We start from the raw sequence: 17,500 nt of genomic DNA on the forward strand, positions 1-17,500 counted from the left end.
TTGAGCGATGTTCTGACCCCAGGTAGTGCACTCATGATATCCCGCTGAGGTCGTCCCCAAGAGCCGCCATGAATACTGCACAAGATCCAATCCCTCCCTCCCCACTACTCCTCAGGGGAGGGTACTCTTCCTATTTACAAATACACTTAATCACACTCGCTCACACGAACACGCACACATTTGGTCTCTCTCTCTCTCTCTCTCTCTCTCTCTCTCTCTCTCTCTCTCTCTCTCTCTCTCTCTCTCTCTCTCTCTCTCTCTCTCTCTCTCTCTCTCTCTCTCTCTCTCCCTCGCCCTCGCCCTCGCCCTCGCCCTCGCCCTCGCCCTCGCCCTGGCCCTCGCCCTCTCTCTCTCTATATATATATATATATCTGCTTCCTTCAATGTAGCTGCTCGGGCGCGACCTCTTCATTTTCATGTAGTTGATTCTCACTTTATTTATTTTTTCCCTTTCGTTTACGTCAAACATTTTGCCCGTTGATTATTCTCCAATTTGAAATGGATTAGATAGAAATTGCTTTTCGGAGTCACCATCTAGCTGATTCGTCTCTTTATTCACGCATTGGATTTTAGCTATGCATAGGGAGCGTGCTTAGTGTCTACCTGTGTGCGCTGGTGCGTGCGTGCGTGCCGAGGAGTATGGTGTATGTGTTGTACATGTGTACGTCTACGTGCGTTTAGTAGGCTCCAAGAGTTGCGTGTAAGGAGTGCCACTGCACCGGCTTCTCCCTCGAGATTGCCCTTGTCAGTTTAGTGTGGGTTTAGGGTGTATATGTGTCGCTCTCGATCTGCTTCGGAGTTTTCCCTGTCCATGCACAGCTCCTGCCGTTTGGGTTGTGTTGCTCGAATTATCATTTCTGGGACTGTTTTTTTCCCCTTCCAGAGGGACCATATGTTGGTAATCGTTTACGACCCGGAAAATGTTATTTAAACTGTCGTAGTAACATTTTTTCTACATATAATGAAAGTTAACACACCTTCCCTCTTGTACTGAATGTACATTGTTATACTACTGATTCTTTCCTTTCCTGAGACTAATATAGTCAATGCTTATTATCGTCCTTTATGACAAGAATGTCGATATTACATCTTCATCAGAATGACGTAATTCTGATGTTGGTGTAATATCGAAACATCAATTACATGTCTTCCGTTCTGGACTTATTCATTATATTTCGGTTTATCAGAATGCGAGGTACACATTCAGCTGGTCAGATTAATGCGTCTTATGTTGTCTGTTAAGATTCTGTTCTAGGAATGTTGGCCTTTCCGGTTTTTATTATTGTTGTTGCAGTGGTCTCCTTAGTCTTAGTATTTGTTTTGAATATTGATGTTATTGTTATTGGAATTTATGGAAATTGTGGCTTCTTTTGGATTATCCTTCTAAATAACGTGGTTATTAAAGATACTATTATCGTTATTATTGTTATTATTGTTGATGCTGCTGCTGCCATATAGTTGCCATTTAAATTTTTTTTTGTTGTGACTTGGGTTACATATCCTTGTATGATAATAAGGGGGGTAAGATAATCCAGCAAGGCTTTATGCTGTCAGAAGTTTCGGTAATGTGTGAGATATTCTTCAATATACGTTAACGGAAGGCTCAGATAAAGGATATATTGGGGTCAGGCCAAGGAATCGCCCCAAAGAAACCCCCCAGACAACAGACTGTTCCCGCCACGAGAGAGACAGTAGTTTTGTGGAAACCTTTTTAGAGAAAGTTCGGTCGACTCGCTGTGGCTAGGACTAACGGAAGGTGGGGGGCGGGGGATAGGGGACACGAGGGGAGGATGGGGAAGGGAGATCCTGTACACTTGTCCTTCGGGCTTTGTGCAACTTCTCCGGGTCTTGCCTCGTCTTTGTATTGTGGGTGAAAATATAGCAGTCTTTTGTTAGTGGAAGTTGCTGTGTTTGGATTACCGTGATATTTGTGTCTTCTTTTATTCCTCGTATTTCGATGGAAGTGATAATCCGTCCCGGTAGACCTAAGCTACCGCTGATTTGCTCTGAAGAAGTTCTTGTTCAAATCCCAAGATTTGTATCTCGAACAACGACTTCGTTTGGCGGCACCCAGACAGATACACACACTCACACAAAGATATAAAGAGACAGACAGACAAAGACCGAGAGCACTTTCCCCCCAGCCGCAAACGCCGCAGAAAACGGTATTATAGATTACTGTTTTCGTTTCAGGAGTCGGCATATGGCGTTCTGCGTACGTGAAATCGCCGGTTCCTAATGATTTTGCGCAAAAGGCGAAAGCAGAGAGTCGAATACTGTAACTATCATTTGTCATGCAGTTTATTAAGGAACAAGGAACTGACTGCCTTCATTTTGCACTTCCGAGACGAGTAAAAGCAGTGCGACAGGGTGTGTGGCAATCTTTCAGGAGACGGGATAAGGCGACCTTGGCGAGTATTGATAGAGTATGAAGGTAACGAGACGAGTGGAGGCGGGGGGGGGGGGGGGGTACTCTTACCCACGCGTGTCACAGGGAGAGGCAGTGTGACATAGTTCTTTTCGGGAAGTTATCATGGCCAAGTAACGGGGTTGAATGTTATCTGTCTGGATTTGGATTACACGTTTTTGTGCTCGATTTGTGTAGCATCTTCCGTTCTCTCCTCGTCTTCCGGTTGATTTTTCTCCCAGATTACGTTTTTTCTTATTGTTTTCCGTTCTTCTCCTTTTCCCTTGATAAGGTGTTACATGACGAACTGTAGACACAAGTATACCTCGGAGAGTAAGACGCCGCTGCGCACAGGAAATGTTGACATTTAATCCCATATCATCTAGTGTGCTTCCTGTAAGAGCCACCTAATCATTATGAGGTTTTCAAATCCTGTGTAGATTAAAACCTTGTTGTTGTCTCCCTTTTTTAGAGATTAATGTAATTTTGTTTTTGTGTCCGATTCTAGAAAGCGAATGTCCATGATGTGTCAAAGAAGATAAGAAAATAACTTGTGACAACTGTTCTGCCAAATTTCATGCCCATTCGGGCGAAAGAAAAAAGCCATTGTGTATAACTAAAAGTGTTTGGGCCATGGCGCTGTGCAAGGAAAGTGAGGTAATCATCCTTTAACGTTGCGAGTGAGATCTCGTTGGCCGGACATCGTGCTGGGGAGACTTCATCGTGATCTTCTCAACCAGCACCATTGCTCCCCCCGCCGGCGTGCCCGCGGTACCCGAGGAGCGCAAGGGCGGCGGCCTGGGGCGGGTGCCTGCAAGTTCCACGGCTCTCCAGGAGGTGTTTGAGGCATGGCAGAAGAACGGCCATGCTCCTCGCTCTGTTGTTGACGGTATTGCTTCTCTTGTGTGTGTGCCTCCCTGGGCGCCCATGTGATGCTGGCTGGTGCGTGGCCGTCCTCCAGCCGCCACCATCCCCAGGCCACGCCCCTTTCCACGCCGCATCCCGCCCCTCACGCCCACACGCCGGCCATGGCTGAAACGCCGATCATGTGACCAGGCGAAGGTGATGGACGCGCGGCGGGTGCGAGCGTGCTGCCGACACAAACACGGGCCTTCGCGCCCGCCAGCATGGAGACTCCAGCACTCCGAGTTCGACAGAATAGGTAACGCGACAACGCGGTCGCGCTTCGGCCGGGCCGCGGGGGTCTTTGCGAGCACCATGCACGATGATGATGCACATGTAGTTTTACAGTTGATATGCATGTAATCCCGCACGCGCACGCACACATACACAACACATTTATACAGGCCTACATACTTACATAAATATATACGTGCACATATATAATGTATGATTCATAGGACCTATTAGGCCCAACTCTGGAAATACAACCCTGCTTAATATTTATGCTTAATACATTGTATACATTATCAGGACTTCGCTTTCAGGACCATCCGTTTTCGTCATTAAATACCAGCTTTACTTGTGGCACTTTGCCTTCATTACCTCAGATGTACCTAGACTAATGCCATGAGAAGGTGTGAGGCCGCAGGTGTGATTGCTAAGGTCATCGATTTACCTGTGGACAGCGTCAGGTGGTCAGGTGGGCCGGCACCTTGACCCACTGAATGCGCAGCCCTCATGGCGCCCCCGTCTCATCATCCTCATCCTCCTGGTGACCTTTCGCCCACTTCCTCACTTTATCACGTCGCTTCCTTCTCCTTCCTGTTCGTCTGTTATATCCTCGTTCCTCTTGCGTGTCCTTGCTCGCGCGCCCAGACTTTGGGGTAGATAGTCTTCCGATGGTTGTCCGCTTGGAATATAAACATTATCAGTGGGACTTTGGAGAGCTCTCTCCCTCCCTCCCTCCCTCCCTCCCTCCCCCCCTTCTCCCCACCATCTGCCTCCACCTCCACCTCCACCATCTCCCGTCTTTTCCCGTCCTTCCTTCCTTAGATTTTATCCTCTTTGAGCCCATTTGCGTTGCGACCCCCGTATCACTTAGCACTTCGTATTTATCTTTCTGACCGTGTCCTGGCGGAGCTAATCACTGCTACCCGAAAGGTCTACTCAAGGTGGGTAAATGTAAGGTCTGGCCATTAACTCATAGTGCGCGCTGTAGTCTCTGGCCGACAGTATCAGTTAAGCGAGTCATGGTTGTGTGTAATTGTTCATGTAGTTGCATGCGTTCTGGTATTGTTTTACGTTATCTAAATGGCTTTCTTGTATTTATGTGTTTTGCAATTTAGGGTTTAACATTGAATAGGATGCAGACCAACTTGTATCAAAGGAGCATCTAGCATGCCCTCGAGGGAGATACCCCGCCCATCGTCCGGGATAAGGGCGGAGCACCTGACATACATACACACACACACACACACAGCGGCCAGGTGTACAGACTTCGTGCGTCACAAGGAGTAGATGATTGGGCCGTATCGTTCTCCGCCTTCGATCGCGCCCACGCACGCCCAAGCAAGCAGTATTGTCGCCCTTGTTGATGATTCATTACGGGAAGTGAGTGTGGTTGAGGTTGCACCTGGTGAGAATGAATGACAGTGGGTAGGTATCGTATACGAGAGAATTGTAAAGGAAGTTTCTTATAGAGAAAATGCTCTGCTAATACGTCGATAGTTGAGCTTTTAAGATAAAAAAATGTAAATGGTCTAACGTTAGGTCAGGAAACGAGAGTGAGCACAAAAGGCTGATGGTGTTGTTGGCAGCAGCTGTAGGACCCAGACTTACCAGATGGTCAGCGTGCACTACAGATAGCACGGAAAACACGCTTTATCTATCGTTAGATAAGATTTCCATATCCAAATGCGAATCTTTCTAACATATCAAATGTGTATTAGCCCACAATCAAAGCTAAATGTTAAATAAGAGTTTAAAATCCGCGTCAGCACATTTCAAACGCTGGAGCGCAATATGGTAACACCGGGAAGGGTTTGGGATCAGTTGCTTGAGGGACGTGATTGTCAGACCTGAGACGAACCCATTTCCTCATGTGCTTTTAGTCAACGCCACGTAAGATGTTGTCTTTGTAGGAGACCATACTCATGTAGGTTTTTAAAAAAAAGTTTTAGACGTTTGAACATTTGAGGGATTTCGTGGTTGTATCTCGAAACTTATGAATAAAGAATAATCCGTTAAGGAAAAAGCGAAGGTGGTCGAAACGGTAGCCTCCTACCCTCTCTCTTTGTCTCTCTCCTCTTCCTCTCTCCCTCTCCCTCTCCCTCTCCCTCTCCCTCTCCCTCTCCCTCTCCCTCTCCCTCTCCCTCTCCCTCCCCCTCCCCCCCTCTCCCTCCCCCTCCCCCTCCCCCTCCCCCTCCCCCCCCCCCTCCCTCCTCTCTCTCTCTCTCTCTCTCTCTCTCTCTCTCTCTCTCTCTCTCTCTCTCTCTCTCTCTCTCTCTCTCTCTCTCTCTCTCTCTCTCTCTCTCTCTCTCTCCTTCTGTCTCCTTCTGTCTCTCTCTCACTCACTCACTCACTCACTCACTCACTCACTCACTCACTCGTTCGCTCTCGTTCTGAGGTAGCACTTGGGCCTTAGCCGTTGGTGTACATCTGGTGTTTAGGGGCAGTGGTGTAATGGTGTCTCGTTTATGGTCACCAGATGGGTATTGGGCACGGTGGTTGCGGGAAGAAGTGGCGGCGGTGGTGAAGGAGGGGGTTAATGTAGCCCCAGGCGTTTTAACATTTGGGCGGTGGGGAGGTACATTTATATATATTGTGTTTTTAAATTGGAAAATGACAGTTGCTTTTAGAGAGCAGTAAGCGTAGCCTAGTCTATTTTCTGCGTGTTAATATTTAGTTTTTATTATGACAGTTAAGGCGTGGGTTTTGTAGGTTTTATGTTGTATACATTTTCAGTGGCTTTTTGTACAGAGATGATTAGCTTTTTATGACTTCGAAAGCCGTTGAAGTTCTTGCAGTTGAACTGGAAGCGGAGTAGGGAGAAAAAACGCTTCGTTAATCAAGAGCATGTGATGTGCACGCTTTTTGTGACGTCTCAGTGTGGGCGCCTTCTTCCTTCCTGCCTTTCTCGCATTATCTTACTGATTATTTCCTCTTTGCTCTTCCACACTTCACCGTCGCCACTTCATCATTTATAGATCACTTCGCTGATTCTTCCTTCTTCCACATTTCGCTGCTGGCACTTCACCTCTTTTTTATCACTTCCTTCATCCTTCGTATCAGAAATGCATTACCCGAGTGCCTTCTTTATCTCAGACTAAATATAGTGCCTCAAGTTACAAATATGGTTATCCGTAATTAATGCAAGTTTTTTCCCCCCGAAGGTAGATCGTTTATCAGGTAATATGCTGCAATCACCAGAGCTGCGGGCGGAATCGGAGGCTAAACAAGCCATTCTCCCCTTTTTTACGGCCTGAGATCCGTTTAAGAATAAACTTATTGTGTGTGTGTGTGATTGACGTGCTGTTCTTACGCGGGGGAAAACCTCAGCTTCTCATGTCGGACGAAGGATACCGGAAAGGCGAAGATCAATTTGGTTCCAGTGATAAGGTTGGAAGAAGTTTTCCCCGAGGGGTGCTTGCCGTTTTTAGCCTTGGGTGTGTGAACTTGCGGGGGTCGTCGGAGTGCAGGAAATAATCATTGTGCTGAAGGGGCAGGTCAAGACGTCGCTGCTCGAAGGCCAAGGACGCGCACTTCTTGTGACTGCCACGTCAGCATATAGCACATTCAAGCACACGACTAGCGATAACTCTCTCTCTCCCTCCCTCCCTCCCTCCCTCTCTCCCTCCCTCTCTCTCTCTCTCTCTCTCTCTCTCTCTCTCTCTCTCTCTCTCTCTCTCTCTCTCTCTCTCTCTCCCTCCCTCCCTCCCTCCCTCCCTCCCTCCCTCCCTCTCTCCCTCTCTCCCTCTCTCTCAGCACATTCAAGCACACGACTAGCGATAACTCTCTCTCTCTCTCTCTCTCTCTCTCTCTCTCTCTCTCTCTCTCTCTCTCTCTCTCTCTCTCTCTCTCTCTCTCTCTCTCTCTCTCTCTTTCTTTCTTATTGCGTTTATTTATGAGTGCTTGCTCGCCTCGGCCGGTATTGTCGAGGTCGACGATAGTTGTTCATAATCTTCATCATCATTATTTTTTTCTCCGCTGTTCTCCTACGCGGCATTGGCGTCCGAGAGGATAATGAAGCATGTCATGTTTTAGTTATGATTCTCCGTCACGAAGTGTTGTGAAACGCCTAGTGAAATCCCGGGTAATATTTGCGTGAGCAGTCCATGGCACCCTGACTGAGGTGTGCTTGCTTGCTTGCATCGTGGGCGTCAAAACGTGCATCGGTACATGCTTTTTTGAGCAGTGGCTTTGACGGTATATACCGGTAGTTGCTTTTGCTAGGGTTGGGTCAGGCAGTTGTTTGCGCGACTGTGCTGATTATGGGTATGCTGAGGCATGTTTTTTTGTTGTCTGAGTTGGCTGATGATGCAGGGTCAGACTTGGATTTACAAGGTCACTGCAGCGGTTACATTATTTCTTTCTGTTACTTTCGTTTTGTGTCTGATCTCTCTTAATTTTTATTACACAATTCTATCCCTCCCTCCCTCCCCTCTCCTTCCTTCCCCCTCCCCCTTCCCCTCTCTCCCCCTCCCCCTCCCCCTTTCCCTCTCCCTCTCCTTCTCCCTCTCTCTCTCTCTCTCTCTCTCTCTCTCTCTCTCTCTCTCTCTTTTCTCTTTTTCCTCTCTCTTTTTCTCCCTCTCCTTCTTCTCTTCTCTCTCTCTCTCTCTCTCTCTCTCTCTCTCTCTCTCTCTCTCTCTCTCTCTCTCTCTCTCTCTCTCTCTCTCTCTCTCTCTCTCTCTCTCTCTCTCTCTCTCTCTCCTCCTCTCTTTTCTCTCTCTCTCCTCCCTCCCTCCCTCCCTCCCTCCCTCCCTCCCTCCCTCCCTCCCTCCCTCCCTCCCTCCCTCTCTCCCTCTCTCCCTCTCTCCCTCTCTCCCTCTCTATCTATCTATCTATCTCTCTCTCTATATATATACACATATATATTGAATGATCACATTTATATATAGATTTATGTAATTCATTCCCACTCCCTCTTTCTCCCTCTTGTTTTCTCTTCCTTGTCCTTATCTTCGTTTCAGTGAGTTTTCTACCTTTGTTGAATATGTAATGATGAAGTGTGATTGCTCATAGGCTATCGGTAGCAACAAGTGGCGGGTGGCCGTGTGCGCGGAGGGTGACTCAACCTGTTCTTGGAAGTTCCAGGCAGGCTGAGCCAGTCAGTACTCACAGCCTTTCCAGAGTCGGCGTCTACTCTCAACGTCTCTCAGGCTTACCGATTCTCCATTCAACCTCCCAGTCTAGTCGCACGGAGACCCCTTATCCTGTTAATTTTGATCGGATTCTCAGACGGTCAAGTAAGAGAAATAGAATATAAATCGGCGTAGGCTTAGGCAATGGACTGCCTCGGTTCCAGGCAGAGCCGGAGACATCGTAGGTCAGTGTATCGGACATTGTCGAGCAGTCCGTCATGGTGGCTCGGGGGTGAGTCACCAGCTTCATTCTCCGTGACGCGCCTCGGCTCTCCCCACGCGCGCCCCGGCCCCCTCTTTCTTTGCTGGCCTGTCACTCATTTTCCCCGTATTCGTATCAATATCGGAATTTATATTCCGTTCTCCTCTTCTGATCACAGCCGGCAGAGATCTTGGTAAGTGACAGACGGAACAACAAAACGAAGGGGAAAAAGTGCGCTTGGCAGCCATTGTGTCGGAGAGAGGAGCCTTTTTTCTTCTCCTTTTTCTTATTCACTTCTCCTCCTTTTCCTGTTCCTCCTCCCTCTTCGTCAACGATATTTTAAGAAGGGCTGGTCGATGCGAGTATGGAGGAGGAGGGAGGTGAGATTGTAAAGCGCAGGAGAGACAGAATGATGTGACGTGTATATCGTATGCGACCTGGATAACATGAGCAATGTTGAAGAGGGGAATAGATGCAAGAGGCGAAAGGCAGAAACGAGAGAGGCGTGCAGGACACCTATCATACGCGCTGTCTCGGAACGCGAAAACCATCGAGCACTGGGGCAGACCAGCTGTTTTATGGAATAAGTGGCACGCGACGTTACAGCTGGCAGGGTTGCGGCAGGAGGGGAGGGAGGGAGGGAGGGAGGGGGGGGAGACGAGGAAGGGTGCTGGTAGGTAGGTGTCGAGGGGGTGGGGGGGTGCGAGAATGTTAAGTTCGACCTTGAGCCATTCCACGGAGTTTGAGCGTGTAAATAAACATCAAGCTGCATTTGCTTGGGGTGGATTTGCTAGATTTGCAGGACCTCGGTACAGGAGGTAGACTGCGAGGAGGGACGGCAACCATACATGTCATTGATGATGATTGTCGTTGAGAGAGGAGGATGGAGAAGTGCGGGTGGAGATAGAGAAAGGTCGAGGGGAGGGGGACGAGGTGGGGGAGGGGGGGTCGGTCATGAAATTCAAGGTCAGGATGGCCAAGTCGTCATAATTGTCTTGATGTATAGACCTCGGGCGGAGTAAATACTCCGAGACTCCTTTTTGTACTTGGGTGTTGCGGAGGCTGTAGAAGCATGAATAATTTGGATCACTCCCTGGTAGGCGTAAGGGCGTCACCTTCACCTAAGAGGTGAGGGTAAGGCGGAGCCCGAGCTAGCGCCCGCATGGAACCTCGATGTATTTCTTGGCCTCTGCAGGCGTTGCGAGTTTTAGAAGCTAGGTTCGTATCGGTATCGTTTTTCTCTTCTTTTTGTATTTACCTTAAGGGCAGTGAGTTTGAACGTTGCTTTCCGGATTTCATCGTCTTTTGTGGAAAGTATGTTTAGCCGTAGGTAAGTATGACTCACAGGTTGTTCCCTGAGAGGAGTCACTTACAAATATGTATTGTATATCTCACATGTTGACTCTCTCCTCTCTATTCGACGCGGACTATTGATTTAGAATGAATTCATGACCAGATGAAGGGTAAACAGCAACGCGAAAATGTGACATGACCAACAGACTATGCGTACGGTGTAATGCTATGTTGCGTAGAGTGTAATTTAGCGAAATTAAACCGTGCTCACGATGGGTTGCTTCCGCGAACGTGTTAACTTGAGTCGATGTGAAGGGAAGGGGTCAGCGTGCAATTTCTGCGAACGTGGTGGGCCTGGCGCTGAGCGAACCGGTCGGCCCTGCGCGATGACCCAAGGCGCTGGCATTATTGGACGATTAACATTCACTTTTTTCGTCTTTCTTTCTCTTTCTTCTCATTACTTGTGTCCCCTCGTTTTTTATGTTTCCCTTTCCTCTCCTAGAGTTTGTTTTCTTCTCCCTGTTTTGTGTGAATTAGCTTTGGCAATATAATACACTACACTCCAAATCTAAGGCCATTCATATATCCTTAATCGCACGAATCATTTGATTTCACGAATGTGTTCTGATTATTTTCTCTCGTCTTTGCAGAAGAGTTCGTTGCGCACGGAGCCAATGTGAACTGTCTGGCGTTGGGTCACAAGTCCGGCCGGGTTCTGGTCACCGGCGGAGACGACAAGAAGGTCAACCTATGGGCGGTGGGCAAACCCAACTGTATCCTGGTGAGTACTTGTGGCATTTCATAAGATTATGATTTTACCTTTGTTGCTTTTTATGATTGTGGTGGTTGATATCATGGGGTATAAAAGGCCTAACGCCTGGAGAATGCGAGAGTAGAACCTATTTTTTAGGTTGTTAAGATGAGGGCCGAAGCGTAGAGAATGAAAGGGAAGAAGGTGGCGCGTTTGAAAGCCCTTCTCCCGCCATTTGTTTTTGTTTACCCCCCCCCCATAAAAACGAGAATAAGAACTTTAAAAATGTCAGGAAGAGTACCAAAGCAGAAATCATGAGAATTTGATATGACATTGAAAAAAAAGAAAAAATATATATATATATAATTGATAACCAGATAGATAGATAAATAATGGAGAGTGAGAGAGGCAACTGAACGGGAAAAACGTAGAGAATGGATAGGAAAGAATAGAAAGGAAACACAAGTTGCGAGTTCATGACCATCCACCTTCTACTTAATTAAGGGTGTGAAGTGTTCTGGTTATCAGCTGGATGGCTTATCAAGAAGGTTATCTAAATCCTGTTATGTAGGGCCTAAAATTTTACGATCTTGCCTTCACCTTGTAACGCTCAAGGGCATAATGAATTAGAGGAATAGGAGGAAGGGGAGGAGTAAGGGGAAGGGGAGAGAAAGGGAGCGAAGTAGACGGAGAAATAGTGAGAATTTGTTTATCGTTGTCATGATAATTGGTTTCTTTTATATGGCGCGATTTTAAGGTTGAATGCGATATTTTCAAGGTCGATAGCAATTTAGACGTTGATTTTTTTTCCTTTTTTAAGTGTTAGGATTAACTCTAATATTGTGTAAAATGACCATAATTATCATTCGTAATTTGCATCTCATTTTGAGGAGGGAAGAATAACAAGCCGACTAAGATTATATATGCAGGGAGTTTTTTTCTTCTTCTCAATTCTTGTTCTCTTGTGACTACAGCATTAACAGTGACGGTCTTGCTAATTACACGCACCTGATAATTAGAGTCCACTGTGAGGGATGGACGTCATTAGATGGCTTCTATTAGATGATTCTCTGGCTTGTTTTCTCTTCTTTAGTATTATCTTCCTCTTCTCCTCGTTTTTTGTTTCGTTTTTGTTATTTCGCTGAAAGCAGCCTCCTCTCTCTCTCTCTCTCTCTCTCTCTCTCTCTCTCTCTCTCTCTCTCTCTCTCTCTCTCTCTCTCTCTCTCTCTCTCTCTCTCTCTCTCTCTCTCTCTCTCTCTCTCTCTCTCTCTCTCTCTCTCTCTCTCTCTCTCTCTCTCTCTCTCTCTCTCTCTCAATATCTTTCTCTCGTGAGGCACACTTAGCCATCAAGGTCAAGTGATCGCCACTGACCTCAATGCTGCAGTGTACATCGGTTGTATGACCTTGCGGTTGATGTGCGAGATGACTTCGGACGGAAGAACTTTTAATTCTTTTCTCATTTTTTTTTCTCATTCCACAATTTTTTTTTTTTTGTTGAAGTGCGGTTCTTTGCGTGATTAGTTATTCTTTGTTGCTGTCTTTTTATTGTCATTTTTGTAGTAAGTAATAAGTTAAGTGTCATGAGAATCAAAACTGAAGTGTGTTGTACTCGTTTTAAAAATTACTGTTGTTCTTAGCCATCGATAATGACATCTAGTCAAAGAAATTGTCAAAAGAATTCCGATGATTTAACGAGTCACCCGTAGCGTTTGTATTTGATCTGCACTTGGAGAGAGAATGTGATGGTACTTGCATTGAGCATGCACGTGGAAGCATTAACGTGGCTCACAGAGCGGGCGTGACTTCGATAGAACACCTCATCAGCTGTTGCCGTTGTAGTGCGTGCTCTCGGCAGGTGTGCAAAACAATACTCTTGGGGGGTGGGGGGTAGAGGTAGGATGGGGAATTAAGAATGGGAGGACTACAGGGGGGTTGGGGATGGGTAGGAAGAGAAAAGGAAAAGGGGAGGAAAGGGGAGGTGTGAAAGGGTGGCAGGGTAGAAGAGGCAAAGGGGTATATTAGGTAGAGGAGCCACAGCAGGCGGGAAGACTAGCCATCCGGGTAGGCCCTGGCGTCCTAAACATGCTACTAGGCCTTGTCAAAGAGAATCAGGAAGCAATCATGCACCACTTTTTTCAATTTAATTCCCATCCCCAAGTAAACAACGTCAAATTTCATTCTCATGTATAAGGTATGACCAGCGGATTGTTGTAATAACACTCGTGAATACATGTTGGGGTACACCTGTATTCCGCCGCATCCGGCAGGTGATGGTGTTGGGGCTGACGGCGTTGTGCTGATGGTGAACGGCCAACGCTATATACCCAACCTTCACCAAGTGACCTCTCGCCCACGTGTCCCCCCCCCACCCCCCCATACGCACACACGCACAGTCACATTCTCTCTCGAGTGTTGTCACCGTGCGCGGGCGGCCACTCTCTCGCGATTGTGATACTGTGAGTGAAGGCTATTTTGGCGATGAGAATATGAGAAAATGACTTTTGGGTTGCTTGCGGGGCTGCTTTGCTTTTAGGGCCTGGCTGCTATTGATTTTATTGATTTTTTAATATTAATTTCAATACCGGTTTTATGATTTGTTATTGTTTATCATGATTATCGTCATTATTATTGTCTATTGAATTTTACTGTTGTTCCTGTTATCATGTTACTGCTATCATATCATAATTATCATTTTAACTTTTTTTTTATTATTTTAATTATTATGCTTGCTATTATTTTTATTATTACTATGCCTGTTATTCTTATTATGTTTGTTATTATTCTCATGATCGCCATTATCATCATCCACCATCCCGCCATGTTTTTTTTAACAATCTGGATCAAGGCCTTTAGCAAATTGAAATAGATACGGCGGTGCATTGTTCCGAATGGCCAGCCAAACTCTCTTTTTTTTCCGAGAGAAAGACGAAACAAGCCGAATGCTTCAAAATAGTCGTGCATCAGCTACTAACTTAAAATGCCGGACGGGAGACAGTTTACAAATTCATCGCCATCGAGACCTATTTGCATGCGGAATGGATTGCCGGGGATTCTGGAGCACGAATTCCGAAGTTATTTTACGATCTTTTTCTCCGTAAAATTTTATCAGCGTGTTATTATGTCCTCGGAGGGGGAGGGGATCGCGGGAAAGGGGTGAGGGGGTGAGGGGGGTCGAGATAAGGGGAAGGTTGAGGGGGGGTCATAGGAGATGGGGGCGAAGGGGTGGAAGGGGGATGCGGGAGAGGGATAAGGGAGGTCTTGATATAGGGGGAGAGGGAGAGGGGAGGGGGGTCGCGGGATGGGATAGGGGGTGAGGGGAGGGAAGGAGTGATGGAGAGGGGGAGGGGAACGTGAAGTGGAAGGTGGAAGCAAAGGATTGGCTGCCGTCTATTGATCAGGAGGAGGATCATGGAGCAGGATGGGTGCTTCTTTATTAGGTGTATATACAACACACATGATAGTTCGTGTTTCGTAAATTATGGGAGAAAAGTTAATGCTAATACTCTTTTCGAAGTAGGTTTCTTTTTTTTTTTGCACATCTGCTTGTACCACAGCTGCTCCTGTCCAGCTGTTCATGGTGGTTCATGCGAGTCCAGCGAATGGGACATACTATGCATTGTTTAGGGTTCTGTGACATCACGATCCGGGATCATGATTCTTGTGTATAGCATATTTTATGGAAGTTATTGGCAATTTTCACTTGTGTGGCAATTGTTTGGACTTTGTAAAGAATTTGTTTATGAGGGAATTTTACAGTCAATCGGATAAACATTTTGTACCGAAATTCTAAAAGTTTTATTGAGCCTTTATGTTTCCGAGAAATCTAGAGTGTATGTGCGAGGTGGAACTTAGCTCAACTTTGGTCAATGTTACATTTTCAAACAACCCCCGTCGATATTTCATACAAGTTCACGCAAGTCTTAAGACAGGGAAGTCTGTCGCTACAAATCGCAACCCTCCGTAAAATTCTCCTCACGTTTACTCTTGCCTTCTTTCGACACGACCCGCCACTATTTCGGAAAGTGCGTCTTCTCCTCGCGGGGGGACGCCGGGCCCAACAACACCGGCTTTGGACTTGCAGGGTCGTTGATCTACCGCGTCGTGGCGGTGGCAGCGGGACACGCCAGTCAGAATAATTCCGGCAAAAGTCGTCTGGAAGCGATCCAGGCGCGGGAGAGGACGGGCGGGCGGGCGGACGGGCGGCCGGCCGTATAATTTCACACTACTGTAGCCTCGTCTCAATTTCCACGAGTGTTGAAACTCGCTAATTCTTGGGTTTAACTCGCGTATATCTTCTCCCGGAGTATCTGATTCGGGATGTGATTGCGGACGAGCGTGTGATTTCCGCCGAAGACTCTGAATTATGTCGTCTCGCAGCGCTGTTTATCCCGTTTGAGGTTTGCAGTCGAGGATGATCAACATGCTGCGGGCGCGACGCTCATGAAGAATGCATGTCACCTTGCGAGTCGTCGGTCAAAAACCTGATGGCAGCCTCTAGACCCATGCCTCCTGCTTATCCTCGCTCAAATGTGTACTGCAGTGAAGGAACCTTGCAACTGATGTACGAACATTTTTTTTTTTTACGTAGATCAGCCTTGGTGCCTGATGGCTTCTTTTACGGTCGAGTCTGGCGATTTCTTCATTGATTTTCAGATAGTTTAATAGCCGTCTTCCTCGGAATGCAATAATGGAAAGAGAACTGAATGGAAACTTTTCCATTTACAAAGTTTGTAGCAGTAACCTTGAGACGTGTGTGACTAGTTCTGACCGTGGCTGGGCAGAGGGACAGAGGACAGATCCAGACACACAGACCCAGACCCAGACCCAGACCCAAACCCAGACCCAGACCCAGACCCAGACCCAGACACACACACACACACACACACACACACACACACACACACACACACACACACACACACACACACATACACACACAAAGAGAGAGAGGGAGAAAGAGAGAGAGAGAGTGAAGAGAACTTGATTAGATTTGTCGTTTTATTGTTTCATGGATGGGGAAACGGAAGCTGGATAAGGGTTTATAGCCATTGGTCCAGAGATCAGCTGATATCTTGGACAGGGAGTTCAAGGCAGTTGGTACGAGTTTCCCTTGTAACTCCCGGGTTAATGGTCCTGTGACCAATGGTTTCGCCGTCTCTCTTGTATATCTTCCTGCCATTTTTGTCCTCGAGTGCGCAAGTAGGGTAACTGGATAGATGTAAATGATAAAATGTTTAGTCTCTCTGTTTTTCTTCGACCATGTTCGTGACTTAGCCTCGGTACTTGAGGATGAATGGACGTCAGTGGCATTAAATTTCGTACTCGCATTGCTTCGAATGTTCTTGTCTCCTTGGATATTGTTTTGTCTCCTTGTATAAAATGGGGATATACTAGATTCAATAACACGTCTCAGAACAGGTACAGAGACTAATTGAAGCCACACCGAAAACCAGGAAATTCCCCTGGCGTTGCTGTCTAGGTAGTTTCCTTTCGCGTGAGATGAAAGCCGATTTATCTTGTAACGAAATCCAAGGTTCCCTAATGGGTTCTTGAGCAAAAGGGAATCAATGGAGGCGCAATCTTCTGTGGCTCAAGGGAACGTGAGCCAGACACTCCTGACGGGACTGTGATGGACTAGGGGACGCAGGTGGGTTTCGCTCACCAGCCAGCGAGCTGAGAAGGGGAGACTTATATCTTCTCGTTTTTTATTGGTTTGTCTGTTATTTGTATTATATTTGTCATTGACATTTTCTCTCAGTATCACGCATTTTCTCTTTTCTTTTTATTGTATTTTTCGTGTTCTTCCCCACTTACTCTTCGCCTTCCTTTTCCTCACTGTCTTCTCATGCTTCATTTTATTTTCTTTCATTTATAGCCTTCTTTCCTGCTCTTCACGTTTATTCTTTCGTCTAACTTTCATATTCTTGTCCCCTTTCCTCTACTTTTCGTTACATTTTACGTCTTCTCCACCTTTGACTCCTCACCCCCTTTTCCTCTTTATCCTTTCATTCTTAGTTTTAAATGTTATCATGTTTATCTTTCTCTCCTCGTCCTCTTCCTCGTCTTTCCCGCAATCTTCATCTTTCTTAATTTCTCCGACAGTGCTTCTGCCTCCTTGACGTTTTCAATATTCGTATCATCATCATTGTTCCTGTTTCAGCGCGTCCACGACCCCGAAATAAAAACGTTGGGCACGTGTTACAAGAATAGTTAATCTGACATGTTCTTCGTTCGCGCGTGGCTTCATGTTTTTAATGACGGGACACGGAGAGTTGCTGACAGGTGATTGTTTAGCTCAAGGTCACAGAGGGTGACCTTGTTGTTGAGGCTGACCTGTTAGGTTGTACTTTTCATTTTAGAAGTAACTGAGACTTGAGATTTTTCGACTTTAGTAATGCTTGGTTTATTCTCCACCTTGAAGAGATATATATGTAGATGGATGCAACTCTGTGATATATGTGAATAATATCACCATGTTTATGTAGGAAAAAGGTCCGTGCAGAGACGGTTAAGGCTGAAGCTAATTTATAAAGTGTCTGTTAACATTCCAAATGGAAATATTTAAAATTGTGTTTAGATTAGCT

The 17,500-nt window shown here is 46.4% G+C and overlaps 1 protein-coding gene across 14 annotated transcripts in view; it reads left to right on the forward strand.

Moving 5' to 3' along the window:
- Window positions 1-17,500, forward strand: part of kat80 (katanin p80) — a 223,894-nt gene that overhangs the window by 157,088 nt on the left and 49,306 nt on the right. For 10 of the 14 annotated variants that reach the window (XM_086537939.1, XM_086537932.1, XM_086537940.1 and 7 more), the window contains one exon: window positions 10,816-10,946. In XM_086537939.1, coding sequence (XP_086394065.1) covers window positions 10,816-10,946 — 131 coding nt within the window. Of the gene's footprint in view, window positions 1-2,891; window positions 3,570-10,815; window positions 10,947-17,500 lie in introns of those variants that run through there. The other 4 variants (XM_043030842.2, XM_086537936.1, XM_086537933.1 and 1 more) reach the window with 1 other exon arrangement.

Source organism: Penaeus japonicus, unplaced genomic scaffold, assembly GCF_977035675.1.
Source record: "Penaeus japonicus unplaced genomic scaffold, GWHDUDI00000001_assembly GWHDUDI00000006, whole genome shotgun sequence".
Lineage (NCBI taxonomy): Eukaryota > Metazoa > Arthropoda > Malacostraca > Decapoda > Penaeidae > Penaeus > Penaeus japonicus.